Source organism: Larimichthys crocea, unplaced genomic scaffold (assembly GCF_000972845.2).
Source record: "Larimichthys crocea isolate SSNF unplaced genomic scaffold, L_crocea_2.0 scaffold532, whole genome shotgun sequence".
Lineage (NCBI taxonomy): Eukaryota > Metazoa > Chordata > Actinopteri > Sciaenidae > Larimichthys > Larimichthys crocea.
Window position 1 is genome coordinate 132,542 of NW_020856961.1, and position 19,813 is coordinate 152,354.

General features: G+C 47.5%; 1 protein-coding gene across 1 annotated transcript in view; it reads left to right on the top strand.

Annotated features, from left to right (window-relative positions):
* The window catches only part of sos1 (son of sevenless homolog 1 (Drosophila)), a 36,911-nt gene that overhangs the window by 3,171 nt on the left and 13,927 nt on the right, over positions 1–19,813 (top strand). Inside the window, exons 3-20 of the mRNA XM_027276694.1 lie at positions 255–386; positions 471–635; positions 3,496–3,705; positions 3,791–3,934; positions 4,306–4,416; positions 4,711–4,809; positions 5,502–5,629; positions 10,649–11,310; positions 12,061–12,142; positions 13,294–13,410; positions 13,701–13,804; positions 13,882–14,095; positions 14,186–14,305; positions 14,554–14,716; positions 14,806–14,923; positions 15,028–15,200; positions 15,292–15,408; positions 15,767–16,040. Of these exons, the coding sequence (XP_027132495.1) occupies positions 255–386; positions 471–635; positions 3,496–3,705; positions 3,791–3,934; positions 4,306–4,416; positions 4,711–4,809; positions 5,502–5,629; positions 10,649–11,310; positions 12,061–12,142; positions 13,294–13,410; positions 13,701–13,804; positions 13,882–14,095; positions 14,186–14,305; positions 14,554–14,716; positions 14,806–14,923; positions 15,028–15,200; positions 15,292–15,408; positions 15,767–16,040 (3,133 nt within the window). The remainder of the gene's footprint in view (positions 1–254; positions 387–470; positions 636–3,495; positions 3,706–3,790; positions 3,935–4,305; positions 4,417–4,710; positions 4,810–5,501; positions 5,630–10,648; positions 11,311–12,060; positions 12,143–13,293; positions 13,411–13,700; positions 13,805–13,881; positions 14,096–14,185; positions 14,306–14,553; positions 14,717–14,805; positions 14,924–15,027; positions 15,201–15,291; positions 15,409–15,766; positions 16,041–19,813) is intronic.

Sequence of the window (19,813 nt, forward strand, 5' to 3'; positions counted from 1 at the left end):
AGTTCACACAAATGCAGATGTTTAGACCAGATGTTTAGTCCAGATGTTTGGTCCACACAGGTCCAGATGTTTGGTCCACACAGATCCAGATGTTTAGACCAGATGTTTAGTCCAGATGTTTGGTCCACATGAGTCCAGATGTTTAGTCCAGATGTTTGGTCCACACAAGTCCAGATGTTTAGTCCAGATGTTTGGTCCACACGAGTCCAGATGTTAAGTCTGGGTCCCATCCTCACCCGTCCTCTCCCTTTCAGGAGCGAGTCCAGAAGAGTTTTCCTCACCCGATTGATAAATGGGCGATCGCTGACGCTCAGGCCGCCATCGAGAAGAGGAAGAGGAGGAACCCGCTGGCTCTACCTGTCGACAAAATCCACCCACTGCTCAAGGTACACCTACCCAGCCCTCTCTTTCCTGTCACTGTCTGCATCATCGTCACTCACTGTGTTTCCCATGATGCTTTGTGTTGTCAGGAAGTGTTGGGTTATAAGATCGACCACCAGGTGTCAGTCTACATGGTGGCTGTGTTGGAGTACATCTCTGCTGACATCCTCAAACTGGCAGGAAACTATGTCAGGAACATCCGACACTACGAGATCTCTCAGCAGGACATCACTGTGGCCATGTGTGCTGACAAGGTACTAACACGCTAACATACACCCTAACACACACAAACACACACTAACACTATCAGTGGCCACTCATAGTCGAGTGTGACTGTCCTCCTTCATGGTCCTTGTGGGTCTTCAGGTGGCCGTAGAGGCCGATCCTGGACCTGATTATTCTTGTGCAGTGTGGGCAGGTGAGAGTGTTGGTGGGTTTGAGTTGGGCCTGTTTGGTGGATGCTCTCTCCTTTCTGAGCCTGTGCTTGTGTTCTACAGTGTGGTCGAGGTCATCATTATACAGTGCAGCACCTTCATGGACAAGATTTCTCCATGTTGCCATACTTTTTTCCATGTCCTCCCAAGTCTTCAGGTCTATGTGGAACCTTTTGATGTTTAAATGTTATCCTTACACCTCTTTTTTTGCCCTCCTTGGGAATGTTTTACTTTAACAAGCTGGGACTAGAGGACTTCTGTGTTGAGTGATGGTGGCAGTGATGGTGGTGATGACAGCCTTCTCCAGGACGCTGGTGTTGGTGCGTTGATCCTCGCAACTGATCCTGAGGATCTTCTCATGCCTACTGTATGTGGTCCAGGCCTCTGATGCATACAGCAGAGTAGGTAGCATTACAGCTCTGTAGACCAGGATTTTGGTCGTCAAAGACTCTTTTCCTTGGATAAAGAACTACTGGCACAGTTGAGGTGGTGGCGTATTTCATTGTCAGTGTTGGCCTATGATGATAGGAGGCTGCCCAGTTATTGTAAGTGATCCCCATTTTCCAGCCTCGTGTTGTCAGTGGAGATGTTTGGGACAGGACAGGAATACTGTTTGGTGGTGACTGATGGAGGATTTGAGTCTTCTTTATGTTGATGGCTAGACCAAGCTGTTTGTCTGCTTTCAGGAAGCCAACCAGAGTGCACTGTAGTTCCTCTTCAGAGAGGCCTACAAGGGCCTTGTTATCCTCATACTGCAGCTCCATGATGGATATGGTGGTGATTCGTTCCCATATTTTGAGAAGCAGGGCATGGATGTCTTTAAGGAGATTGGGTCCACCTTCCTTCGGGACCTCTGATGGGATGCCATCAGGACTAGCAGCCTTGTTGTTCTTCATCTTCTTAATAGCGTCCTGCACCTCTTCCAGGTTGGGTGGTTCCCCAGTGTTCTCAATTATAGGCTGTTGAGAGAATTTATCAAGGGCCTCCATCTCAGGAGTGGTGTCATAATGCTCTTCCCACTTGTTTGTTGTTGCTTCTTTATCTTTCAGCAGGGTGAGCTCATCTTTAGAGTGAAGGGGGTTAGGCAATGGTAGCTGGGCCCATATACTACTCTTGTGGAATCGAAGAATCCTCTGGTATCTCCAGAGTCAGCAAGCTGTTGGATCTCCAGAGCCTTCTTTGTCCACCACTGGTTCTTCAGTTTCCTAACGATCACTTACCCTTGCAGTTGATGTTATTTTGCCAGGTGATAAAAGTTTCTCACTTGATGTCCAGGAGCTGTTGGATTTCGGTGTCATTTTCATCGTACCAGTCTTGATGTTTCCACTTTTTGTGACCAAGGATGCTTTTGCTGCAGTTCATGATGGTAGAAGAAAGCCTGCCCCAGTGTTTTTCAGCATCATATGGACACTGCTTGGGCAGGTCTGTACTGAGAGCTGCCTGGAGCTGTTCTTGGTAGGTGGAGTCACCCAGCCGCTTGATGTTGAGCTTTGGTCGGCTCTGTCTTTTCTGCATCCTTCTTTTCGGCATCAGGTGGATAGACATGATGGAGCGAATGAGGCGGTGGTCAGTCCAGCAGTCATCTGCATTAGTCATTGCTCTGGTGTTAAGCACATCATGGTGGACAATGGCATAGTCAATGATGTGCCAGAGTTTAGAGCAAGGAGGCATCCAGTCCGTCGCTACCATAATGCATGTTACACGCTGCGCATAAGGCACCATATGCTGGAGGGGTATCAACATGGCCCGATTATCATCATGTTATAAGAGTAGCGTAATTCCCTTTGGGAATACAGCGAGTGGTGAAGACAAGTGAGCAGGTGAATGTGTGCTGATGGAGGGGCTGCAGGTTAGCGGGAGGACTAAATGTACAGAGTATACATGTGTGTGTGATCAAATAAAGACCACAGTATCTCAAAAGCCAACGCCGGAGCTCGAATCCTTGATGTTAATGTGCATCATTAGTCTACTATAAGCAACATTTTCTCAGAATAATAAAACACATTGTGGTTTGGTGCCCCCCCCCCCATCACACAGTGGTTTGTTCATTAGGCTATCACCACAAAGCAGTTACACATAGGGCACCAAATTTGCTAGCAGCAGCCCTGGATGCATCCTTGATGTTTTGAATGATGGGAATGTGTTCTGTTGGTTGAACGTGGTTGTGCTGTGTAGTGTGCCACTGGAGTTTGTGTTTCCAGCCCCTTCTTTCCCCAGCGTGCCTCTCCATAGATAGTGGTTTCGTCCCTCCCCAATCCCAATTAGGATTATCTTGTCCTTCTCGGGGACTTTCAATGGAGTCTTGGCGTGTTGGGACATAAGCACTAATAACTGTGGCCATTAGACTGCTTGTCTCATGCCCACAGGGAGTTCATAGAGGTGGTTGATGAGGCCCACACCATGGATACGTGGCTCATTTGCAGGCTTTGCTTTCCAGAAGAAAGCGTATCCACCTTTCTTCTCCTTCAGCTGGCCATCACCAGACGGTCAGATTTCAGAGAGCACTGCAGTGTTGATCTGGAATCTCTTTAGCTCTCTTGACATGATGGTCGATCATTGACTTTGTTGTCCATGAGGGTCTACACACTATAACTGTTTCCAGCTGATCGTGTACAACCTGATGATAATTAACATGTTTTAAGTGTGTCTGTCTCACCTGTCTGTCTGTCTCACCTCTCAGGTTCTGATGGACATGTTCCACCAGGACGAAGAGGACATCAGCGGCTTCCCTCTGATGGACGAGGAGCCGTCAGCCAATGAGGAGCAGAGTTACTATGAGCTGGTGAGGAGCTTCATGTCTGACGGCCGTCAGTACCTGAGGCAGCTCAACCTGCTGATCAAGGTGTTCAGAGAGCCCTTCACCTCCAGCCCCATGCTGTTCTCCCAGCACGTATGTACTCACCTGTCTATCAGTTCACCTGTCTGTGTGTTCAGCCTACTGACCGTATGTCTGTCTGTCTCTACCTGTCTGTCAGGACGTGGACAGTATCTTCAGTCGGATTGTTGATATCCATGAGGTGACGGTGAAGCTGTTGGGTCTGATCGAGGACACAGTGGAGATGACCGATGAAGGAAGTCCTCATCCTCTAGTGGGAAGCTGCTTCGAGGACCTGGCTGAGGTCTGTACCTGTCTGTACCTGTCTGTGACTCTGTACCTGTCTGTGACTCTGTACCTGTCTGTGGCCCTGTACCTGTCTGTGACTCTGTACCTGTCTGTGACTCTGTACCTGTCTGTGACCCTGTACCTGTCTGTACCCGTCTGTGACCCTGTACCTGTCTGTACCTCTCTGTACCTCTCTGTACCTGTCTGTGACTCTGTACCTGTCTGTACCTGTCTGTGACTCTGTACCTGTCTATGACTCTGTACCTGTCTGTACCTGTCTGTGACTCTGTACCTGTCTGTGACTCTGTACCTGTCTGTGACTCTGTACATGTACCTGTCTGTACCTGTCTGTGACTCTGTACCTGTCTATACCTGTCTGTGGTTCAGGAGCTGGCCTTTGACCCCTATGAGACGTACGCTCAGGACATCCTGCGCTCTGGTTTCCATGAACACTTCCTGAGTCAGGTATCCAAACCAGGAGCCGCCTTCCACCTCCAGGTAAGCCCCGCCCCTCCTGAGCTCTGACATCACAGACCTTCAGGCTCCACCTCCAACAGGCAGGTTCACTGTTACCATGCTAACTGCTGCTGAGGCTCATGGGTGTTGTAGTATATAAAGAGGATGATGAAAAAACAGGAAGTAAAGGTGCTGTCTCTCTCTCTCTATCTGTCTGTCTGTCTGTCTGTCCCTGTCTGTGTCTGTCTCTCTGTCTATCCCTCTCTGTGTCTCTCACTCTCTCTCTCTCTGTCTCTCTCTATGTGTCTACCTGTCTCTCTCTCTGTCTGTCTTCAGTCCATCTGTGAAGGTTTCAAAGAGGCTGTTCAGTACGTTCTGCCCAGACTGCTGCTCACTCCTGTTTACCACTGTCTGCACCTGTTCGAGATACTCAAGGTGAGTGCAACATACCAAACCTGTACTGCACCTGCACAACACCTGTACTACACATGTGGGGCTACACCTGTACTACCAACCAGTTAGTCCTTTAAATGTCCAGTGTAGCCCCTCCCACAACCAGAATTTAGCCCAGCTGATTGGCTGGTGCTGGCCCTGTCACTTTGACTGACAGGTCTTTGAATATAGCTTCTTTAGACCAGCATAGATCCAGACTGGTATCAGCTGCTGGTTCCCACTCAGACCACAATAGACCCAGTCCTGGTCCTGGTCTGGGACTCTGAGCTGTGGCCGGGTGGATTTAAATCTCTGAAATACCTCCAGTCATGATCTGCAGATTACTGCAGGGCTGAAGGGGGTCACACGGGGAGGTTTATCCTTATCTGGTTCGGATCTGTGACTCTGAACGAACAGGACAGACCAACTGAAACCACATTTTACTGAGCCTGCTCACGTTTTGCTGCTGCTGGTTCTGGTTCCGATTTAGACCTTGTCCACTTCCTGTAGCCTCTGTAGACAAGATCTTCTAGGCTAAGTCTTCTCACTTCTGTCCTGACAGTTAAAAAGTTCAGCTGCTGGTTCTGGTACTGGGCATTTAATATCAGTTTAGCTGATCTCTGTTTAGTGTTTGGTGCTTTACCTGCCCTGATGACGATGTCCTCTCAGGTGTGTTTGTTTTGTTGTCTCCGTAGCAACTGGAGGAGAAGAGTGAGGATGAGGAGGATAAAGAGTGTCTGAAGCAGGCCATCACTGCTCTGCTCAACCTGCAGAGCAGCATGGAGAGGATCTGCTCCAGGAGCCTGGCTAAGAGGAGGCTCAGGTATGTCACACCCACCACCACACTAACCACCTGTAACCACCTGTACACACACCTGTAGACACACCTGTAACCACCTGTTTACCTACCTGTAGACAGACCTATAACCACCTGTACAGAAACCTGTAACTACCACTACACACAGCTGTAACCACCTGTACACACAGCTGTAACTACCGGTAACCACCTGTACACACACCTGTAACCACCTGTACACACACTTGTAACCACCTGTACAGACACTTGTAACCACCTGTACACACACCTGTAACCACCTGTACACATACCTGTAACCACCTGTACACACACTTGTAACCACCTGTACAGACACTTGTAACCACCTGTACACATACCTGTAACCATCTGTACACATACCTGTAACCATCTGTACACATACCTGTAACCACCTGTACACACACCTGTAACCACCTGTACACACACCTGTAACCACCTGTACACACACCTGTAACCACCTGTACACACATCTACACAGGCAAAGCCTGTAGGCTAGCTGTTTTCATCTGATTCAAGTCTTTATGCTAAGCCAGGCTAACGTTTGTGCTTGTTCAAGGACCCGTTGTGGTCTTTAAGGAGCTTCAGTCGTCACTGAGGAACGCCGACCTCTGTGAGGTCATGTGACTGAGAAATGTAGAGAAACACACACACACGCACACTAAACACACATACTGTACACACACACTGTGTTGGTCTCCTCCCATCCTCCTCCCGTTTCCCTCTAGACATAAATAGACCAGAACAGGAGGAGGAGGGGTCGGAGGTCGTATAGGAGGCGTGTGTGTGTGTGTGTGTGTGTGTGTGTGTGTGTGTGTGTGTGTGTGTGTGTGTGTGTGTGTGTGTGTTCCTGTGAGTGGTGGTGTTGGAGGGAAGTGTCGTCAGGATCTGGGCGGTGCTGTTCTGCTGCTTATTGTTCTCTGTTTGTTAGAAAGAAAAGAACACAGAGGAAAGTTTCTGCTGCTGCTTTAATAAGTTAAATGTTTGAATGATCACCTAAAAAAGAAGAAGAAGAAGAAGAAGAAGAAGAAGAAGGGGATAGACGGTTGGCAGGTGGATATGAGGACGTAGGTGACTCCAGTTTCTTCTTTGTGTTGGAGGCTGTCTTTTTGGTAATATATAGATGCAAGATGATGGAGGATACAAAGGTATTTGGAGCTTGATAGAGGGTATGGAGATAATTGGAGTTGATTTGAAGTAGTTGGAGTCAGTTGAAGGTTGTTGGAGGCAGTAGGAGCCTGATTGAGGTAGTTGGAGCATGTTCAAGGCTGTTGGAGGTTGTTGTAGGTTGTAGGTTTTTGGATCTAGTTGGAGGTCGTTGGATACTGTTGGAGGCTGATGGATGTTGTTTGAGACAGTTGGAGGTTTTTGGAGATAGTTGGATATATTTGGGGTCTGTTGAAGGTTGTTGGAGGTAGTCAGGGGCTGTTGGAGATTGTTGCAGGTTGGAGGCTGTTGGATGCAGTTAGAGGTGGTTGGAGTTGTTGGATGTAGTTGCAGGGTGTTGAACGTAGTTGGAGGATGTTATTGGAGATAGTTGGAGGTTGTTTGGAGGTAGTTGGAGCTGGTGGGAGAGTCTTGGAGATCATTGGCACGTGTTAGAGGCAGTTGGAGGCTCAGTGTATTTGGAGGCTGTTTGAGGTAGTTGGAACGTGTTCTAGGTTGAAGTCTGTTGGTTGTAGTTGGAGGCTGTTGGATAAAGTTGGAGGTTGTTAGAGATATTTGGAGGTTGCTGGATGTAGTTGGAGGGAGTTGGAGCTGGTGTGAGGTTGTTGGAAGTATTTAGAGGCAATTGTAGTCTTTTTGATGCACTTGGAGGCTGTTGGAGATACTTGGAGGCTGTTGGAGATAATTGGAGGCTGTTGGATGTAGTTGGAGCATGTTAGAGGTAGTTGGAGCTGGTGGGAAGTAGTTGGAGCTGTTGGGTGTAGTTGAAGGCTGTTGGAGCATGTTGCAGGTTGGAAGCTGTCGGATGTAGATGGAGGCTGTTGAAGGTAACTGGAGCATGTTGGAGGCTGTCGCAGGTAGTTTGAACCTGTTGGAGGTAGTTGGAGGCTGTTGGAAATAGTTGGAGGCTGTTGGATGTCATTGAAGGCTGTTGGAGGTAGTCACAGGTAGTTGGAGGCTGTTGGAGGTTGGATGATGTTGGGGACTGTTGGAGATAATTGGAGGTAGTTGGAGGTAGCTGTAGCCTGTTAGAGGTAGTTGGGGCCTGTTGGAGGTAGATGGGGAATGTTGGAGATAATAATAGCGTGTTGTAGCCTGTTAAAGGTGGAGGCCACTGGAACCTGTCTGAGGTAGTTGGAGGCAATTGAAACCTGTTGGGGGTAGTTTGAGGCTGTTGGAGCCTGTTGGGGATAGGTGAAGCTTGTTGGAGGTTGTTGCAGCTTGGAGGCTGTTGGAGATAGTTTGAGGCTGTTGGATGTACTTGGAGGCGGTTGGAGGTTGTTAGAGGCTGTCATAGGTAGTTGGAGGTTGTTAAGGCTAGTGGAGGCAGTAGGAGATAAGTAGAGGTAGTTTGGGCCTATTGGAGGTAGATGGAGCATGCTGGAGGTTGATGGAGGCTATTAGAGACAGTCAGAGCTTATTGTTGGGGATAATTTTAACGTGTTGGAGCCTGTTGAAGGTGGAGGCAATTGGAACCTGTTGGAGGCAGTTGGAGGCTGTTGGATGCAGTTGGAGGCAGTTGAAGGCTGTTGGAAGTAGTTGGAAGCAGTTGAAGGCTGGGATGTTGGAGGTAGTTGGAGGCAGTTGAAGGCTGTTGGAAGTAGTTGGAGGCAGTTGAAGGCTGTTGGAGGTAGTTGGAGGCAGTTGGAGGTAGCTGGAGGCAGTTGAAGGCTGTTGGAAGTAGTTGGAGGCAGTTGAATGCTGGGCTGTTGGAGGTAGTTGGAGGCAGTTGATAGTAGTTGGAGGCAGTTGAAGGCTGTTGGAAGTAGTTGGAGGCAGTTGAATGCTGTTGGAGGTAGTTGGAGGCAGTTGAAGGCTGTTGGAAGTAGTTGGAGGCAGTTGAAGGCTGTTGGAAGTAGTTGGAGGCAGTTGAATGCTGTTGGAGGTAGTTGGAGGCAGTTGAAGGCTGGGCTGTTGGAGGTAGTTGGATGTAGTTGGAGGCAGTTGAAGGCTGTTGGAAGTAGTTGGAGGCAGTTGGATGCTGTTGGAGGTAGTTGGAGGCAGTTGAAGGCTGTTGGAGGTAGTTGGAGGCAGTTGAAGGCTGTTGGAGGTAGTTGGAGGCAGTTGTTGTGAAACAGTGTTGCATTCCTCAGGGGTTTATGTTTAAAGTGATTAGTTAGGAGCTGTTGCCTTCAGGGACACTCCGTCAGACTCTCTGCTGCTAATAGTGTTTATGGCTGAAAAGCTCACGTTAGCATGCTAACATGCTAAGCTAAGATGGTGAACATGTTAGCACATTGTCTCTCAAAGCTGCTAGCATGGCGGTGTTTAGCTCAGTCAGTAGAGCAGCCGCCCTATGTGCAAAGGCTCAGTCCTTGCCGCAGTGGCCCAGGGTTCGAATCCAACCTGTGGCTCTTTCCCGCAGATCATTCCCCATCTCTCTCTCCCCACATTCCTGTCACTCTTCAGCTGTTTTCATCAGAAATAAAAGCTTGAAAAGGCTTTTTAAAGGCTAATTTAAATTAGTCAGTCTGACCGTGTGGCGTTCATGTGCAGTCTGGACAGATAAAGATCAGGACACTCAGCAGCAGGAAGCTGGGCGATGATGTCACAGTGATGATGATGTCGATGTCTTTGTGAAACAGTGCAGTTGTTTGTCCAAGCTGAGATCTGAGGCCTTCCTGCTGTCATCTCACTGCCTGTTGGAGCACGCTGGCCGTCACGGTGGCTTCGCTGGTTTGTACAGACCCTGACCACGTTGTCCAATCAGAACTGACTCTTCGGTCTCCTGATAAACGTAGAAAACCAACCCAATGATGAATTGAAGGAAATTATAAACAGCAAACAAGAAGTAGTTTCTACTTCTGGTTTTTGTTTTCTTTAGTAACTGTATTCTCAATGAACTAACTCTGTAGTTTGATTGACAGACCTGATACTTCCTGATCGATGATGTCACTGTGTCGTCGTTGTATGATGTCAAACATAAGTCCGCTCGTGTGTTTAAAACAGCTCCTTCACGGTGTGTTCCCACCAAATGCCGACTCGAGTTTCCTGTCAGTGATGCAGTGACCTCCACCCATGCACACCGTCAGTTGACCTCAGCATTCGTGTTACGATGACGCTGAGAAAACTCAACACGCTAACAAGTCTTCAGATGTTTGTTTTCTGAATGGAGTTTGTTGGAGCAGTGCTACATTCTAACTGAGCTCGCTCTGCTGTCCACAGACGGCTGGTGGAGGTCAGGTCACAGGCTGGTGGAGATGTCTCTGGATCAGACCAGAATCCGGGTGGACTCTGGGTCTCTCCTCCAGAGCTCCCGACACTCAGCAGCTGTCTGTGGGTGAGCAGCAGCTCCGCCCTCCACTCCACCCAGTCCTCCAACAAAACACTTGAGACAACATAAGTGCGACACCTTCATTCAAAGTTCCATATTTTCAAACTCAGCGACGCAACATTTGTGTTTTCATGTTGCCATCGGACGTGAATTCAAGTGTCTTCACATTGACTTTGACATTTGATTGGTCAGCCTGACGTCTGAATGCTCCTTTAAATACCATAGCACAGAGGTTAACATGCTGACAAATGTGGAACATGAACAGACACGATGGCCTGACAGAGTCTGGACCTGGACCTGGTCTGTTTTAATTTTTGCTAAATAAAATAAATTGAAAATTGTTGACGTCATTTAAATCTTGTATTTACCATCTGTTGATTCTGTACTCCAGTGCCGAAATGTTTCAATAACATTGTACAAACATCATCTGATCGTAGTTTTTTAACTGTAAATATTTAAAGATGAGTTTTTATAGGATGATTGAGTGTTAAACTAACACCTCCAGATCAATTAGCAGTCAAGGGTCTGCTCTGCTCATTTGCTCTGCTCTTTTCTTCTGTGGTGTGCAGCGAGTCGGCGTGTCGTTTCTACAGCCATCAGATGAAGGGGAAGCACCTGGCCATCAAGAAGATGAACGAGATCCAGAAGAACATCGATGGCTGGGAGGGGAAGGACATTGGCCAGTGCTGCAACGAGTTCATCATGGAGGGCACGCTAACCCGCGTGGGCGCCAAACACGAGCGCCACATCTTCCTGTTTGACGGCCTGATGATCTGCTGCAAGTCAAACCACGGACCGCCACGGCTGCCCGGTGCCGGCTCCACTGCAGAGTACCGGCTGAAAGAAAAGTTCTTCATGCGCAAAGTCCAGATCAACGACAAGGATGACAAGGAGGGCGAGTACCGGCACGCCTTCGAAATCATCCTGAAGGATGGGAACAGCGTGGTGTTTGCAGCCAAGTCTGCTGAGGAGAAGAATGGCTGGATGGCGGCGCTGATCTCGCTGCAGTACCGCAGCACGCTGGAGCGCATGCTGGACTCGGCCATGCTGCAGGAGGAGAAGGAGGAGCAGATGAGGCTGCCGGGGGCCGAGGTGTACCGGTTTGCTGAGCCAGACTCTGAGGAGAATGTCGTGTTTGAGGAGAACGTCCAGTCCAAGTCTGGGATCCCCATCATCAAAGCGGGGACGGTCCTGAAACTGATCGAGAGGCTTACCTTTCACATGTACGCAGGTAAGGTGTAATGTCACTTAGTTGAGACGTGATGATACGTCATCTACCACACCATCAATGATAGGATCAACAATCAATAAGCAGACGGATCGTCAATAAACAGATGAATCAATAATTAGTGACCTAAAAACACCTCTTATTTTGAAAGGAATGTGGGTATCACCTTTTAATTCAATTCAATTTTATTTATATAGCTCCATATCATAACATTCAGAGCAGGTCTAGACCGTACTCTTTATAATATTATTTACAGAGACCAACAGTTCCACCATGAGTGAATGACTTGGTAACGATGGTGAGGAAAAACTTCCTTTTAACAGGCAGTAACCTTGAACAGACCCAAGCTCATTGGTAGACAGTCATCCACCATGACTGGCTGAGTCAAAGATAGAGATGGGCAGATAGAGATAGAGAGACACATATGCACAGCAGCAGCAAATCATCAACTAACTATAAACTGTAATGGAGATATGGCAGCAATAATGACAGTAGTAATATGTGTAGTGGACATCATGCAGGACCACAGCAGCAGCCACGATCCACGAGAACCTGCTCGATGACAGAGACAGAAACTCCAGGGAAGAAGTTTAGTTAGTAACATGCATTAATGAGACATGAATGTTTACAGATGGAGAGAGAAAGAGAGGAAGGTTTGAGTAGCGTTTTCAGTTTTACAAAGTACTTTCCGTCTGTTATTGAGCATCAGTCTACTACCTGTCTGTTGTTGATGGTCTCTGTTTCCCCTTTCAGATCCGAACTTTGTCCGAACATTTCTGACCACCTACAGATCCTTCTGTAAACCTCAGGAGCTTCTGGACCTACTCATGGAGAGGTGAGCTCAAACACTGGACATAACAAGGACCAAACAGAATGTTTCACAGTCTGTTTTCACCTGTTTGATGCTGGACTGAATTAACTGACGGACTGAATTAACTGTTTGATGTTGGACCGAATTAACTGTTTGATGTTGGACTGAATTAACTCTTTGATGTTGGACTGAATTAACTGTTTGACGTTGGACTGAATTAACTGTTTGACGTTGGACTGAATTAACTGTTTGACGTTGGACTGAATTAACTGTTTGACGTTGGACTGAATTAACTGTTTGACGTTGGACTGAATTAACTGTTTGACGTTGGACTGAATTAACTGTTTGACGTTGGACTGAATTAACTGTTTGACGTTGGACTGAATTAACTGTTTGACGTTGGACTGAATTAACTGTTTGACGTTGGACTGAATTAACTGTTTGACGTTGGACTGAATTAACTGTTTGACGTTGGACTGAATTAACTGTTTGACGTTGGACTGAATTAACTGTTTGACGTTGGACTGAATTAACTGTTTGACGTTGGACTGAATTAACTGTTTGACGTTGGACTGAATTAACTGTTTGACGTTGGACTGAATTAACTGTTTGACGTTGGACTGAATTAACTGTTTGACGTTGGACTGAATTAACTGTTTGACGTTGGACTGAATTAACTGTTTGACGTTGGACTGAATTAACTGTTTGACGTTGGACTGAATTAACTGTTTGACGTTGGACTGAATTAACTGTTTGATGTTGGACTGAATTAACTGTTTGATGTTGGACCGAATTAACTGTTTGATGTTGGACTGAATTAACTGTTTGATGTTGGACCGAATTAACTGTTTGATGTTGGACCGAATTAACTCTTTGACATTGGACTGAATTAACTCTTTGACATTGGACTGAATTAACTCTTTGACATTGGACTGAATTATAACTCTTTGATGTTGGACTGAATTAACTGTTTGACGTTGGACTGAATTAATGCTTCGACGGACTAATTGGACTGAGTATATTTTTAGAATATATTTAAAATCCATAGACTGGTTAAAGGGTTAGGGTAAGAGGAGGACCATCATTCATGACATGAATGTATGCCTCCCTGTTGACATGGTAAAGACTGTGTCAGCAGCTCTGAGTCCTGATCTCGGCTCTGTGATGTCTTTCAGGTTTGAGATCCCAGAGCCGAGGCTGAGCGAGGTGGATCAGATGGAGGGTGGAGAGCAGCCGCTCAGCGCTGAACTGAAGCGATTCCGCAAAGAGTTTGTCCAGCCAGTCCAACTCAGGTACAGACTGCTTTTCCCTGTTGACTGAACCAAGACCAGGCTTTGGAGTCTGATGCGTCACATGACCTGCAGAGACTGTGTATAGTCTGTATGAGGTGGTCTGATGGGTCACATGACCTGCGGATACTGTGTACTGTATGATGGGTCACATGACCTGCAGAGACTCTGTATGAGGGGGGGTCATATATCCACACATTGTCCTCCTCCACCTCCTCCCCATCACCCTCCTGCCCATCCTCTTCCCTCTCCTCCTCCTCCTTCTCCTCCTCCTCCTCCTCTTCCTCCTGCAGAGTGCTGAATGTGTGTCGTCACTGGGTGGAGCATCATTACTATGACTTCGAGAGAGATTCTCACCTGCTGAGACAACTGGAGGAGTTCATCGCCTCCGTCAGAGGTACGCACCTGTCTGTTTGTCTGTTTGTCTGATTGTCTGTCTGTCTGATGATGTCGTGGTGATGTCATGTGTGGCAGGTAAGGCAATGAGAAAGTGGGTGGAGTCTATCACTAAGATCATCCAGAGGAAGAAACAGAGCGTGCCCAGTCACAGCATCACCTTCCAGAACTCTCCTCCGCCAATCGAGTGGCACATCTGTAAACCAGGAAACACGGAGCTGTTCGACCTGATGACGCTGCACCCCATCGAGATCGGACGCCAGCTCACCCTGCTCGAGTCTGACTTCTACAGGTAACACTGCTCACGCCTCCATCCCCTATCTAACCCTAACACCTGTCACCTGCTACCTGTCAACATTTCTCAACTGTGTGACTCCTGCAGGGCGGTGCAGCCGTCAGAGCTGGTCGGCAGTGTCTGGACCAAAGAAGACAAAGAGATTCACTCCCCGAACCTGCTGAGGATGATACGACACACCACCAACCTCACCCTGTGGTTCGAGAAGTAAGATACACTCACTGTGACCTCACAGAGACGTCACCTGCTGTGTTAGCGAGTTACCTGAATGAGTCCTGAATCCTGTGGGACCTGGACAATGAGACCAGTGTCAGTGAGACGGTCTTACTCTTGTGTACACAACTCTGATTGATGATTGGTTAGCTCAAATTTAAACCAACCAATGAGATGTTGGAGCAGGTACTCACAGTGTGTGTGTGTGTGTGTGTGTGTGTGTGTGTGTGTGTGCTCTGCAGGTGTATTGTGGAAACCGAGAACTTGGAGGAACGAGTTGCTGTCGTGTCACGAATCATTGAGATTCTTCAGGTGTTTCAGGAACTCAACAACTTCAACGGAGTTCTGGAAGTCGTCAGTGCCATGAACTCGTCACCGGTCTACAGACTGGACCACACCTTCGAGGTAACACCACCGACAAATGACTCACCTGTTTGCTTACCTGTCAGTCATGTTTGTGTCACTCACCTGTTGTCATTCTTTTCTGTTTCCAGCAAATTCCGAGTCGTCAGAGAAAAATCCTGGAGGAAGCTCACGACCTGAGCGAAGATCACTACAAGAAGTATTTAGCTAAACTTCGCTCCATCAACCCCCCCTGTGTCCCCTTCTTTGGTACGCTCCATCTGTCTGTCTGTCTGTCTGTCTGTCTGTCTGTCTGTCAACTGTCTGTCTGTCTGTCTGTCTCTTAACTGCCTGTCTGTCTGTCTGTCTGTCAGGAATCTACCTGACTAACATCCTGAAGACGGAGGAGGGGAATCCAGACTTCCTACGTCGTCACGGTAAAGATCTGATAAACTTCAGTAAGAGGAGGAAGGTGGCAGAAATCACAGGAGAGATCCAACAGTACCAGAACCAGCCGTACTGTCTGAGGGTGGAGAATGACATCCGGGTCAGTCTGATGATGATGATGAGCTCACTTCTTGTTTGACAGGGTTATGGGTGGAGTCAGAGGTGTGACGTTGTTGCCTGTGTTTGAGCAGAAGTTCTTTGAGAACCTGAACCCGATGGAGGACATGTCAGAGAAAGACTTCGCTGATCATCTGTTCAACAAATCTCTGGAGATCGAACCTCGAAACGCTCGCTCCTTACCTCGATTTGTAAGTGTCGCCATGGCAGCACAGATCCATGACACTTAAACATCATCTTAAGGTTATGCTAACGTTAGATTAATGTTTTTGAACTGTTGAATAAAAGAAGCATCACACAGTTATTGTGAATATCAGCACAGAATAACTGAACAAGCTCTGTGTGATGAGCTTAACAACGTTTTGTTTTTAAGGTTTACACCACTGTTCATAATATTGTGTTTCCAGGAGTTTTTAAAACAGTGGGGGGGAGCTGCGTGAATTCCGATAAATGTCATGTCACCGGACCTCTGTAGCTGCTCCATGCTTCAGGCTCGTTTCTTTGACTAAGTTTCACAACTGTGTTAACCCCGCCCCCTCCTGTTTCCAGGTGAAGAGGTACACCTGTCCTCTGAAATCTCCGGGGATCCGTCCGACGTCGGCGCGGCCCGGCACCATGCGACACCCAACACCGCTGCAGAACGAGCCCAGGAAGATCAGCTACAGCCGCATCCCCGACAGCGAGGCCGAGGGCGGGGCTGTCTCCGCCCCCAACTCCCCCCGCACACCTCTGACTCCGCCCCCCGCATCCGCCGCCTCCAGCTCCACCGATGTAGGCAGCGTGTTCGACTCGCCGCAGGGTCCCAGCAGCCCCTTCCATTCCAGTAAGCTCCACCCACTGAGACATTGACCCACCAATCAAAACGTCCACTGACTTACTTCACAATGACCATGTGACACACAGCATGATGTCACTGAGTTTATACACATCCGATTAGCGGCTTAGCTCAGCTTAGCACAAACACTTGAAGCAGGGAGATTCACACTAACTCACTAACACACTAACCTCTATCACGAATCAGTCAGCTGATCACGAATCAGTCAGCTGATCACGAATCAGTCAGCCGATCACGAATCAGTCAGCTCAGACAGTAAATACACAAAATATATTTGTTGATCTGTGAGAGACGATTAGCTTAGCATAAAGAGTTTTACCCCCCTCCTCTCCTCCCCTCCCCTCTTCTCCTCTCCTCTCTTCTCCTCTCCTCTCTCCTCCTTTCCTCTCCTCTCCTCCCCTCTCCTCTCCTCCTCTCTTCTTCCCTCCTCCTCCCTCTTCTCCTCTCCTCTCTTCTCCTCTCCTCTTTTCCTCTCCTCCCCTCCCCTCTCCTCTCCTCCTCCCTCTCCTCCTCTCCTCTCCTGTCTCCTCTCCTCTCCTCTCCTCTCTCCTCCCCTCCTGGTTGGTGGTGGTTGTGAGTGGCGACTGTTCTTCGTGCATGATCAGGTCAGACTTCTTTAATACTTTCTTGTCGAGTGTCGGTGAGGGCTCCGGTTCTCTGCCGGGTGTTTTCGGGAGGAATGGCGTCCACCGAGACGCTATTCCTCCATCCATCCAGCAGGGAGTGAGGATAGTCCCGCCGGAGGGCAGCGTCAGTGTGGAGGAGGTGTTGTTGGCTGTCGGGGAGCAGGTAGGACATGATAAAGTCTGTTCCGCATCACGGATGAGGTGCCAGGTGTCTTTCAGAGTGAAGCACGGTGATGGCTCGTACATGGTGTATGCCAGCTCCAGGCACATGAGATGCTTTGAGTGTGGGGACGTAGGACATACACACAAACAGCAGGTGGATGGGGCTGGCGCTGGGCCTGGGGTGGCGGATGCCAGAGTCGGACACAGTCTCTGTTGGGGACTTTTCTACCAGGAGCACTGAACTCTATTCTTTAGAGGAGATCAACCAGTTTCTGGATGAAGTGAGCGACTACTTCAATGACACTGAGAAGTTTGTAACAGGGTTCTCACCAGGATTTTATTTTAGAGTAATGGGGTAAGGCGAGGGAGCGTAGCGACCGAGCGGGGGGATGGTGCGAATTTTCCTTGATGCGAAAATTTTGAAAAATTGTGCCCAAAATGGGCCATATTTGAGGTACCTGGAGGGAATAGATTGCATTTTTTATGTTGTATATACTTAGTGGAAAATTGTTACATCTTTGGATCTTGGCAGTGTGTTACCTGCAAAGGGTGTTGTCAAAAGATATGTAAACTCAGACACAAACAATAGAGATAATACACGTTACAAGGTAGACGTTTCCATTCATCAAAGTGTTGGTTAAGTTTTCAAGCGTGATGGAAAGCATGTATAACTGGTGCACTTACATTTCTGACCATGAAGAAAGAACGAATGTCTCTTTTTTTGCGAGGGGGTCCGTCATTCATTGTTATAATTATGACATTCACCGAAGTCCAGCTCAAAGTCCAGCTCAAAAGAAAGCTATCACTGGGAATCGAGCGGGAGTTCAGTTGTCGTTTTTTTCCCTCTCTCTCTCTCGGGGAACTGATTTCCAGGCATCTGTCTCCTAGCAACCTAAAATCAACAGCGCAGAGTACGCATGTGTAGGTTCATCAAACGTCGGCTACACCATTGTAGGAAGACAGCACCAAGCAAACGTCAGCTGATTTTGACACCTTGAAAACTGCTGAAGTGCGCAGGAAAAAAAAAAACTTTTGACGATGGTGACGAAAACTGAAAACAGCCGTTACGCAATAAATTACAAATAACGTAACGGGGGGAATTGCCGTTGCGGTCTGAAATTTTAGCGTAGCGGGCCGCAACCATATAAACGCGGGCGAGATTCTGTTGTAAGATCTGTCAGCATACGAGAGACTGGTTGGTTTTTGACCTCCTTGATGGAGAAGAACTAGGGATGCAAATTATCGATAATTAATTAATCGATAGTTTATTGACCTTACGATCGATTAACGATTAACTGATAAGCGGCTTTTTTCCTGAGAACATTTTCACGGTTGTCTTTAACATAAAGCTAAATGTTGCTTATATACTGAATAAAAAATGCATGTTTAGTTCCTCAGCTAATGTTTTATTGTACCAGTGGGATACAGTACAGATAGGCATTTAACCAAATAAATTCTGCACAGAAAGTTGAAATACATAAAAAAAATAATTGTGCACTGGCTCACCTGTTGCATGTGAAACATAAGCAACATAAAATATTTTTGGAAACTGACAGTAACATGTAGTAACAAACACAGCTTCATCATCCCTGAGGACGGTGACAGGAAAATTAGACGGGGCTCTATTAAACAACTAGAAAATTTGACGAGTGTGCTGTTGCCGGGGGTCTGTGTTCAAAAAGCTCAAACAGTCATTTTAACATGTTTATTTAGACACAGGAGCAGATGGCGCTCAAGCTGCACGGCTGCAGGTTTTGAAGGTGGTATCTTAGCGAACTCGTAGAGCTGCTGAACTTAAACATAGCACCGCAGAGTTACACGGAGCTCTCGTCATCATTACTTAGTTGAATGCTCCATACTCTGTTTGGACCGCCTCACGTTTGGTGCCGTTACGTTCAGGTACGTTCGGTGTGGCCTAGATAAGCAATGGCACCCTCAACTGGCAACACCATGACATTTCACTGAAAAAAACCCCCTGTGGAAATGGCCCTCAGATAATTTAATAATAAAATTTAATTAATTTAATCGATTAAATTCTTTTCGACAATTAACTGATAGTCGATAACCGTTACATCCCAGAAGAAACGGTTCCGTCTTAAGAAGCACATGACATCTTTGAGAAAGGAGCACAGAGTAGACCTGTTAGAAGAACCAGGAGTAACATCATGCATCATCACAAGGTGGCTCTCTTCTTACTGCGCGCTCTGTCTGTTCCAGCTTGTCTGCTTCTCTTTTCTTTCCTCTCTATGCCGAGCCTAAAAGTAGTAGTAACATCAACGGGGGGAGAGACAGGCACAAGAGGCGCTAATCTCGAGGTCGCTGCTCAAAAAGCTTTTACAAGAACACACACGTCTGCAGCAGACGAGGTAGACTGGGTTTAGGGTGGGAGGGTTCAGTTTTCCTCAGCCATGGCACTAATCTCCAGCGCAGGAGTAGCTGTCTTGGTTAAAGAATCTGCAAATGTAACATCCTATCTTCAGCTGAGATTGTGAAGGGTCGGCTGCTGATGGTCATGGGCAGAGATAGAGAGCCGGGTATTCTGCTTTGTCAGCTATACGCCCCAATCAGGAAGAGAGATGGGATTTTTCAACCTGCTAAATGAACTGAAGAATCATCTTCAGGATTCAGATCATCATTGACTGTGATTTTAACTGCACCTTAGATTTCACTGTAGACAGGATAGTGAGGAAACCCCACCCACAGTCAAGTCAGAGCCTTTGCAGTGCCATTACGCACTGGACTTAATGACACATGGAGAGTCAAACATCCACAGTCCAGACAGTACACATGGGTCAGGATGACAACAACAGAGTGTGCAGCTAGACTGACAGGATTTACATTTCCAAAGTTCTCAGTTCCAGACTAGTGCAGAGCAACATCAGCCCAGTTGGTTTCACTGACCACCATTTGGTCAGTGCAGAGCTACGGATTACACCAGGTGAGAGGATCAGGTCTCACTGGGCTTCAACAATA